Below are 11172 nucleotides of genomic sequence, written 5' to 3' on the forward strand. Positions count from 1 at the left end.
TATCTGTCTCTCTCAACATGAGCTGGCGGATCTATTCATTTTTTATTCAAAACTCAAATCCAAATACAAATACAAAAGATGAGGTATCCAAACGGGCCGTAAGGGAATACCCCCATTTGAATTTATTAAAAATAGTTCACTCAAATCCAAATACAAATACAAAATACTAGGTATCCAAACGGGCCGTAAGGGAATATCCCCATTTGAATTTATTAAAAATAGTTTCAAGACCCAATTTTAAAAGGATATAATGTTAACTTTCATATTCAAATTTTCGAGCCGGGTAAAAATCTTAACTTCAAAACAATGTGGCATTTTTTCAATTTTAAAAATTCATTAATTCTATCATCTCCAAACATTATTAAATCCCCCATTTGGGTTGCAAAGCATGATCTTTTTATTCCATTTTTTAACAATTTCTAATTTTTTTAGATTTTTTCATATTTTTAACAATTAAAAAAATCTTGGTCATCGTAGTGCACAGAAAGAAAACGACTGAAATGCAGAACGAAAAGGCCAAAACATCAAAGCGTTTTGTTCCAGTGTCTAGAACGAAACGGCGAACGAAATGGTATTCATAGCTTAGAGTTGGAGCCTTCATCTGGAAGATTTCATCCCGGATTGCCCACGGAAAATTATGTGGCAGTCTCTTAGCCATAACGTGTTTGACACATAACAAAATCAATTTAATGGTAGATAAGAAATAATGATAATATAGCTTTTATAGCGTGTCCACATGTTGTTGGAAGATCAGAACTATTCATCTATTGCGCTCCAAATTAAAAAGGCGTCACCCATAAAATCATTTTAATAGCCTTCTGATCTGTTGACGGACAGTGGCTTACGAACATGCTGTGAAGATGATTTTTTGGGCCACACCAGATTTTAGTTAGGGCTCGACAAGGAAATACTTTGGATCTAAAAGTTATTTTTCATTGTATTTTTCTGAAAACACAGACATCCACTTACAGACACAATATAAAAACCGTGATACTGAAGTGAAGTGGAACTTGGTGTGTGGTTGTCAAAAGGAATGTGAAAGTGCAATGAAAATAGATCATATTATTAAAAGAGTAATGCTAGGAAAACCTAGAGTAGGACCTAAAAGGGGACCAAGCAAATTGATTCTTGCCACAACATGCTAAGCGGCATGAGCAACCCTTAGATTTAGGAACATCAAGAAAAAGGTAATTTTTTTATTACCTTTTTGTACACATGGCATTTTCTCAGTTCAGGTCCTATGCTCGATGGCACTCTCGGTGATATGTGCAAGTTAATCTTGTATATGGGGTTAGTTATTATCTAGTTATTATGTAGTGGCTATGTGTTTCAGAGTTATGGGGTTAGTTATTGGTGATGTGTCTTGTAAGTGGGTAGATGGACTTGTGATGTGACATTCTCTCTTATTTGTATTTATTTAGTTGTAATTGAATGAAAGGAAAAGAAGAAAAGAATTCAATAGCAAAGGAAACTTTGTAGGAGAGTCATGGTTTCTCTTAATTTGAGCCATTAGGAAGTCAGGTTGCCTCGAATCAACCTCTTTTCCCCTCATTTATACTTTCTTTTTGTTTATTTCCGTTACAGCCGATTAGGCACGTAACACTCGGTCTCCATATCAATTTACCTATTATTAAAATTGAAGCTCAGTGCGGGAGCCATTATCAAAATCAAGGCTGAATTAGGTGCCATTATCAAAATTTAACTGAAGTGAGAACTGAGAAGTGCATGAAACGAGGAGGTAGATATTGCAATCAGATGTGTGGAAAATGGACAAAAAAGTGAATTCTTTAGTTGCTTTCAAAATTTGAGCTCCAGCCCTCGGTGGGCCTGACCAAACCACCGTTCTGTTCACATTGCCATCATGTGTGTGCGCCCGCAGGCGTGAGTGTGCTTCTCTCATTTTTTGTGAAGTCATATATTCGCCCGCTTTTCTTACCCGGGTCACCATCTCTAGTGTATTTTTTTCTTATTATTATTTTTGGTAAGCTGGGTGTATTTATGACTACTACTCTTTACACCACTGCGGTGGCCCAAGGAAGAAAATGGGTTGAATATATGACGCAGGGGTGGAAGCGCAAAGCTTTGATATGAGGCAAAGGGGTAAGTATCGGAAAGCTAATTGGAGTTAAATATGAAAAGTGGGTGGTTAATTGACTGAGAACAAGGGGATCAAGAAGTTGTTTTGGGGAGGTTAAAGATCCCACACAGATGGTTCGGGATAGACAGGCTATTAGTAAAGGGGATTTGTTTTGTTTTAACAAGAATGGAGTGTCAATATCGAAAAGGAGGGTTGACGTTTCTGTGGGTCATATAAAGGATGGGCTATGTGGCTAAGGGATAATTAACAGGGTTTGGAGAAGATGGGTTTGGCTGAAAATTAAGAGGTGGCTGCAAAATAGGGGTTTCTAGTGTATGAAAACTAGGGGTGTTTGGGAAGGATTTGCAAAAAGGAACGGTGGAGATGAAGCAGGTAGGTTCTGCTTCAATGGATGAAAAATAATCTTGCATAAAAACAAGGTGGAAGGAGGTGGGGAAGGAAGATACAAACCTGAAATTATTTCAGTTTGTAAATTCAAACCAAGAAGAAGATGAAGATAGAAGGGAAAGATTTTCCACACAAACTCAAATTTTTATTCACAATAATTATGTGCAAAACGATTTTACAATGCCATATTTATAGAGTTCGGTCAACAGAGACCATCTCCTTGTTGAATTCGTTCAACACACCTAAAATTAGAATCATATTCTACCACAACTCCTACTCCAATTAAAATTCCCATAAAAGAAGGAAACAAGTCCAATCTCGAGGTAACTTGGACTTCTAATTCTATCTAAATTCAAACTCCTATTAACTAAAGGCTTAGATAAAGAAAGAAAATTACTGTATATCGTTTGGTTGCCCGTTAAATTTTTGTCCCAAGAAGAGTTAGTTAAATTTTGGTCCATCCCATGTTTGGTTGCCTTTTAGCACTAGGTTTTTTTAATCCCACTCTTGTAATAGTTGCTTGTGTGGTGAATTTTTTAATCCCACTTTTGTAATGATTGCCTTTTCATCCCATCCCAAAATAACCCCTAAACTCAGGAACCAAAAATAAGCTTGAGAAGAATTTTTTTCTACCCAACAGTTCAAGCAACCAAATAAAGGTTTTTTTTTTCCCACCATAATCCGGTCAACCAAACATGGGATTTTATTTTACTAGGATACTTCTAGGACTTTTTTTTTCCCACCTATCTCCTAGGGTATTTTTTTCTCCCACATAACTCCCAGGAACAAAAAAACACGTACTTTTAAGGAGTGCCCTTAGGGCATTCGTTAAGGAGCATTTAAAGCACCTACTTTCATGTACCCACACTTTTATCCCCAAAACACATTTGTTATTAGAGAACCATTTCCCACAATTTCATTTCTATTACGAGAAAATAACAAGAATACCCCTATGTCATAAAAGATAAAAGCCAAAGTACCTTAACCCATTTTCCATGAGATTGAAATATTTTATTAATTTATATGAGATAAGTTTATTTTTGTCATTTTCATGAGATAGTGTATTTTGTTCATAGGATCGATGATCCTAACCTTCCAATCTATGAATTTTTTTTTATTGTGGTGTCCATTTTAAACTTCCTCAAATCAAAGGGTTAAGATCATTCTATGGAGAAGATTTTACGGGCCCACACTATCTACATTAGGGCCCAACAAATGAATGGTTGGATCACCCACCCAAACAATGTCGGCACACGTATTTTTTTCATTTGTTGGTGGTGTGCCCAGAAAATATTTTTCAATCCTAACCCCGATCTATGTAGTTTTTTTTATATTGCGGTGTCCATTTTAAACATTCTCAAATCAAAGGGTTAAGATCATTCTATGGAGAAGATTTTATTAGAGAATAAAATTAGATCTGAATTAGAGAATAAAATCAGGGCCCAACAAAATGAAAGGTTGGATCACCAAAAAAATGCGGCCACTAGTATTTTTTTCGGGTTGCACGTAAGTGCAGAGCTGTTCACCATGTAAATTGTCTTGCATTAGATAGGTCTTTTTTATTATTTTCTATGAGATATAACTGTATTGGTCATTTTTTATGAGTGAGTGGTACTTTGATCATTTTCTATGAGATAGGGTCTTTTTATTTTCCATGACATATGAGTTTTTTTTTTTCCGAAGAGATAGGTGTATTTAACACTTTCTATGAGATATAAGTATTTTTGTCATTTTTCATGAGATTTAAGTAGGGATATTTTCGTTATCTTTTATGAGATAAGGGTATTCTTGTTATTTTGTCATGGTGGGGGTATTTTTGTAAAAACCAAACCCAAGCCTCTTTTGTTGAAATTGTAATTATGGAAATAAAATCTCGACTACAATCGTTGCTCAGTAATAAATGTGGTTGAGGATATATGCGTGGGGGTGCATGAAAATAGGTGCTTTAAATGCTCCTTAACGAGTGCCACTCGTTAGCAAAACCCTTAAAAAGTAAAGTAAATCTTGAAGAGTGATCTTGGATCGTTGATTTTAGAGTCGTCTAATAACTTGATAATCTCGACTTGCGGGCTTGAGCGTCAATTCGTGCGGTCCATTACTTGATCCGACAGTCCAAATTGTTGGATCATGGCGTTGTGCTTCTCGGAATTTGAACGCGAAGATGCACCTGCATCAATATATCACTTCCCCTGTTTTCTTGAACGGCTCACATGGTTAAAACTTAAAAGAATCTCCCAACGTTGCAAAAAAACTGATTAAAGATGATGACTAATTCACAACCACAACATGGATACTGTCATACTGAGGGCAGGCCATCTGAACCCTCAATGGCTTCCATAAGTTTTTTAATCGGACTCAAATCAATGGCTAGTAAATTGATAGCTGAAGAAAAGAAAAACAATCAGCATTTTCATGTTTTCTCACAATCTCTAACCATATGCTGGGCATTAAAGCAAGCAGCACCATTCCTTCCGCATGCTTCAATGGAAATCTCCAAATCTGATTGCCCAAAGAAGTTGTAAATAGTAGGCCTTCCTTGGGTTTCTTTCAATCAATCTCTGAATCGTGAGTGTGGTTGAACGTGAGAAATGCAGGAGATCAAACTTTCAATACCGTACCACTAGCACTAGTATTTTGGGAAGTTTGGTTTCCTTCAATGTCTCACCTTCACCCATTCTCAAGAAGAAATTTCTCCTTCGAGAATCACTAGTGAGACTTGGCGATTCGGACACGATGTGGTTGAATGTGACAATTGGAGGATACCAAATTGTGTCAATATATAACAATGCCACTGCTAATCTTTCGTACAGTTTGGTTTCCTCCAATATCTCACCTTCGGCCATTCGAAGCTGAATTGCTGTCGGTAAAAATCTTGGCGACAAGCAGGTAAAACGATGTTGTGGTGATGGGATATGTTGGTAGAAACCGTAGAATGTGAGGATCACAAGGATCAAAGCAACAATAGTAATGGTACCAGACACATTTTAGATGGCTTGATTTGCTTCATGTCCCTGTTCTTTTGAGATTGTGACAGCCAATTGTCAGCCCCCATCCGATTACTGGTTCAAAATTATGTTACTTTTTGGGTCCTATAATCAGATAGGGGCTCACAATCGGTTGTCACAATCTGAAACGAACACGAATCTTCTTCAGCCTTTCCTATTTGATCTTGCTCTGTCTTCTCATATTGGTTTTTCAACACAGGTAGCTCATCATCAGTGTTTCAAAATGCAAATCTGGCCCAAAATATGGCAAAGAAAATTTTATCTGACTCGCTGTGGTGGGGTCAAGTACTTGGTTTACCTCTTTATAACTTGGGAAAGTCAAAGATTTTTTATTTGGTATGTTTTTTTCTCTTTTGTTGATGACGTAGTGTGTCCCCACCCCACTTTGTAGAGTGGGACTAATTTCATTCAAATGCGCTCAATCACCCGTAAATCACGCGCATCGGGCAAACCCAGGGGGTTTCGAACTCTCGTCTCCGGGGAGAGTCAAAGATTTTGATTGACTATGTGGGTGCATACGATGAGGGTTGCCCACTAGGGACTGGGCCCTAGCTCAATGGTCAAGACTTTGTTCTTCAACTTGGAGGTTGGAGGTTCACTCCCAGCCTACCTACTCAAAAAACAGTGAGGCACGCTCACTACAACATAGTGGATCTCACCTTGGAATGATTTCTATCATCCATTCAATCAGTCGACTTTGGATCTTTTATAGCCCAAAAATCACATCGTATGCCTAACTAACGTGTAATTTTTATTGTTGTTGAAAGTAAACTGCTGCCTACATGAAGTTCATATAAGGGTCCATGTTGAATGGGAAAAAGTAGACGTAGATCATGTAGTGGATGTTACTGATACCAAACCGATTCGATACCTCTATCTTGACTGGCACTTTAGGAAACCACTGGTTGGAAAGACAAAATAGTTAATAGCAAATAATTAGGGAAGAATGTCCGTAGCTAAAAAATTAATTTTTTTAATAAAAAACATTGGATACGCAGATTTTAGAATCCAGGATTTCTTCAAAATTGTCGCTCGGACTAGCCGTCGTTTTTTACTTCTTGCCCTTCTTTCCGTCACCAAGAGAGTAGCATATCCTCCCATATTTCCAAGTTTTAGAAATCGTAAGATGTGGGAGAGATTTTTAAAACCTAATTTCTCACTTGAAATCCAAAAAACTCTGTCAAGACAGCATACAACACCTTGATCATGAACCCACTTTTACACTGTTTTCAAGCTAAAAACCTGGATTCTAAAATCCACGTAGGGGCCGTTTGGATAGGATGCCGAGAAGATTTTGATTTGGAATTATCATATTTGCAACCCTTTTTACGCTGACATTTGGATCCTGATCAAATCCTTGAATTTCCAATTCAAAGGCCGACAGTGAAAAATATCATATTTCCAAAAATAAGCTATGGAAATAAGAAATTGGAAATCCACAGATCCGACAGTATCCTTCACTCTCTTGGCTCCTCAACCTCTCTCCTGCAGCAGGAATTACCTCCTTCCCTCTCTGTCTCCCTCAACATGAGCTGCTGGATCTATTCATTTTGTACTGAAAACTCAATTCCAAATCCAAATACAAAATCTGAGGTATCCAGGACCAGAGCCCATGTCAGCTAAAAAATCTAATATCGAAAATACCCTGGAAATCTTGAAATGAAAAAAAAAAAGTGGTGAGAAAGGTTATGAGTGCGCCACAAATGTCCGTCGATCCACTGGGCCCCACCGTGAATTGGTTATGTGGCAAGATCTTAGACGACACACTTTGTTCTTTGGTTCAGGATTTCCACTAAAGCATCGCTTTTTTTTCCACGTGAGCATTGACATCGTGGCGGGTGCTTTTTTTTCCACCATTGCTAGTGCATTTCCAAATACCTTTTCTCTTCTTTTCTTCTTCGTCTTCTCTTTTTTAAGTTTTCTTCCTCTCCTTGTAATTAATTTCTTCTTCCAGCTTTAGACTCTCTGATAACAGACAATAAAGAAAAAAACAAAGATCTTTCCTCTTTACCTGTATAACATTTCTATAGGCACTCTCTCTCTCTCTCTCTCTCTCTCTCTCTCTCTCTCTCACTGATCTTTTTCATCAACACCTCGTCATATAAATTTCCAGTAGCCATGCACAGGTGGGAAAAAACCCTCCGAGAAGAGAGATCTCTACACGAGAGGAAAAATCCATCTTTTTCCTCCACTCTCCTCGATGTAATATACCGTTCGATCGACAAAGGCAACGAAGGAAAATTAGAAGAGCTGATTCTCTATAGAGAAACCATGAGAAAGAAACAGAGTACTGAAGAAGAGGATGACAACGAGAAGGTGTTAATCCCACGAAAAAAACAGTGGGATTTTGAAGACAGATTAAAAAAATCACAGAGAGATCACACGTGGATGCTCTATAATTTCGATTCAAGTTCTTCAGACTCAAGCTACGGACGGTTCTCTTCTTCCGAAACTGAGTCCGTCTACAGACTTAAACCGGTTCGAACCGTACCTCCGGTTCGACCCGGTCTGTCTCAGCATAGAAAATCCCGAATCTCTGAAATCCACACTTCGAGCTCTCTACCAAACGAGAGAAATATCCCCTCTCCACAGAAAACAAAGCAAGAGGGTTTCATCAAGAGCAAATCAAGTGACTTGAATAAGACAAAGAAACAGCCGATTTCTCCCGGCGGCCGGATCTCCGGCTTCCTCAGCTCTATTTTCGCCGCCGGGAACGGCAAGAAGACGAAAATCTCAGCCACGGTCGGTGGCCACATGGACGATTTCAGATTGGAGATGAAATCGAACTCCGCTCAGGCCTCCACATGTTCATCGGTATCTTCCTACTCCAGATCCTGCCTCAGTAAAAACCCTACTTCAAAGGGAAAATCCGTTAACGGCGTTAAGAGATCCGTCAGATTCTACTCTGACGAGGAGGAACGAAAGATGACGGCGTTTAACGAAGTTAGAAAGATTGGAGAATCAGGTTTTATTGTCGGCGAGAAAAACAGAAACGTTCAAATGATGATGAGAGAGAATAAGGAAGCTGACGTGGAAGACGAAGATGGTGAGAGCTGTTCAAGCTCAGACCTTTTCGAGCTTGAAAATTTCGCAGAACGGTACAGAGAAGAGCTTCCGGTCTACGAAACGACTCGTCTGGATATGAATCAAGCCATTGCTAAGGGTTTTGGCTCTGTCAAATTTTAAAAAGAAAAGTTTTGTCTTTATCTGCATTTCTATGCTGAATTGGTGGTTTGGGGGATAAATTCAGAGAATAAAATCCATTTCTTGTTCAATTCTTCTTCTTTTTTTAAATTTTGTATAAATTCTCTTTGTTTTTTGTTTTTTTTTTTCTTTGCTGATCGGGTGGGCCCTCTGCATAAAAAAAAAAAGGAAGCGTGCATGCATTGCACAGGTGACAGGTGGACCCTCATCTTTGCAAAGTTTGACGGTCTAGATTGAGATCACTAGGAAAAATATGCCACGTGTGCACTGGGTAGTGGCCGTTTTCGTTAATCGTTTTCTTTATAAGTGCTTATCTCATTAATAGGAGATTACTGAGTTTAATAATTGGAGGACTGGTATATTGGGGCTAGAAAACAAGGGCTACCAAAAAAAGATTAGGAAGACGTGGACAAGGCGTCACACCATTATCATTGCTAAAATTATAACGCGAGATTCCTCCATACTAATCAATCATTAGCTTGGATTAGTTTTATCTGACTAATCTTAAGAAGATTATCGGGTCAAAAAGTGTGAGCAAGACCTTCTTCCATGTTTAGAATTTCGAAGATATTTCTGGTATGGTTTGCTCTCTTTCCTAAACGTCACTTTATTGGACTTCCTTACGCCTCCTAACACCATCTGGGTCCGCTCACTAGGGTCTACATGATTAATAAATGATCAATTACCAATGGGGGACAAAAATTACGTGGAATTATCGACAGGACTTATGGTTTTCAGAAATTATCAACGAGGGACAAAAGAGGTCTTGTCATTAAAAGCTGGACGAAAATGCTCTTTTCTTAAGCAACACATTTTGCTTTTCCACTTTTTCCTCTTCTCTCTTCTTTCCCTTTTTTTTTTTTACTTTTCCATTTTCAACTGGTTTTTTTTTTGCCCTACCAGTCATCTTCTTCATCATTTTAGCCACCATTGGAGGAGGGAAAGCTCGAAAGCTTGAAACGTGAGTTCATTCCCATCTCTCTCTATATCTAGGTTTTGTTTTTCATTTGTTTTAGGGTTTTGTATTTCTCCTTCTCCCTTTCAAATGGAGGATGAGGAAGTTGAATTGTACAGTAGAAAGAAAAAAAACGTGAAAATGAACGAGTGAAAAAAAAACAGGAAGTAAAAACGTGTTCATAAGGAACTTAATAATCCCATTCGGAATTTGGTAACCCCATTTTGATACTGGATAACCCCAACTCCAGAGACTTGAAAACCCCCTTCCAAAACTCCAGTACCCTTGGGCAATTTTAAGGGACTTGATAAGCCCATTCGTAAATTGGTAACCCCATTTTGATACTAGATAACCCCAATCCCAAATACTTGAAAACCCTTTCCAAAACTCTAGTGCCCTCGGCCAATTTTTAGGGACTTGATATGCCCATTCGGAAATTGGTAACCCCATTTTGATACTTGATAATCCCAATCCTAGAGATTTGAAAATCCCCTTCCAAAACTCCAGTACCCTCGGCCAATTTTCAAGGACTTGATAAGCCCATTCAGAAATTGGTAGCCCGATTTTTTATACTAGATAACCCCAATCCCAGAGACTTGAAAACCCCCTTCCAAAACTCTAGTATCCTTAGCCAATTTTCAGGGACTTGATCACCCCATTTGGAAATTAGTAACCCCATTTTTTATACTAGATAACCCCATTCCTAGAGACTTGAAAACCCTCTTCCAAAACTCCAGAACTCTCGGCCAATTTTCAAGCACTTGATAAGCCCATTCGGAAATTGGTAACCCCATTTTTAAACTAGATAACCACATTCCTAGAGACTTGAAAACCCTCTTCCAAAACTCCAGAACTCTCGGCCAATTTTCAAGCACTTGATAAGCCCATTCGAAAATTGGTAACCCTACTTTTGAGAGTTAATAACCCCCTTCCAGAGAGTTGATAAACCCCGTCTGCTACAAAACCCCCTGCCTATAGCAACTCTTCTAATGGCATTACAATTCTGCTCATGATAGAAATAACAAAAGAAATGAATGTTGTTTTCATTAAATGTCCTTCATGTATTACATCCCAATTTGTGCATTACAAAAAAAAATTAAGTAAATCAAAAAATGTGTAGCCATCCATTCATGTATTACATCAACTTTTTCTTATACAGCCACTTGTCTTCCAAAAAAGTGAGTGAAGCCATCCATGCATTATCTCCATAACTCACCCTAAAAAAAATAGCTTAAACCCTAAACAAGATAAATTAGAGACATAGGAATGAAAAATAGTGCAAAATCCTAAAAACAAAACCTAATTACAAAGAAATAGATGGCAAGAACTCAACATTCAAGTTTTTAAGATTTGCCAACAACAATGGTGGCTGAACAAGGAGGAAGATGACTGGTAGTGTAAAAAATCAAAAAGGTGATAATGGAAAAGTAAAAGAAGAGAGAACAAGGAAAAACCAAAGTCAAAACGTGTTGTAAATGCCAAAGGGCATTTTCGTCCAGCTTTTACTGACAATACCTCTTTTG

The 11172-nt window shown here is 38.1% G+C and overlaps 1 protein-coding gene across 1 annotated transcript; it reads left to right on the top strand.

Annotated features, from left to right (window-relative positions):
- The first annotated feature begins 7407 nt into the window (after nucleotides 1-7407).
- On the top strand, nucleotides 7408-8757 carry LOC143880878 (protein BIG GRAIN 1-like). Its single transcript, XM_077383853.1, has one exon. It carries the CDS (start codon nucleotides 7609-7611, stop codon nucleotides 8674-8676), a length of 1068 nt encoding a protein of 355 aa, XP_077239968.1. The 5' UTR covers nucleotides 7408-7608; the 3' UTR covers nucleotides 8677-8757.
- Nucleotides 8758-11172: the final 2415 nt, after the last annotated feature.

The sequence above is a fragment of the Tasmannia lanceolata genome, unplaced genomic scaffold (genome assembly GCF_043159265.1).
Source record: "Tasmannia lanceolata isolate RefF3 unplaced genomic scaffold, GAP_Taslan_0.1 ptg000007l, whole genome shotgun sequence".
Classification (NCBI taxonomy): Eukaryota; Viridiplantae; Streptophyta; class Magnoliopsida; order Canellales; family Winteraceae; genus Tasmannia; species Tasmannia lanceolata.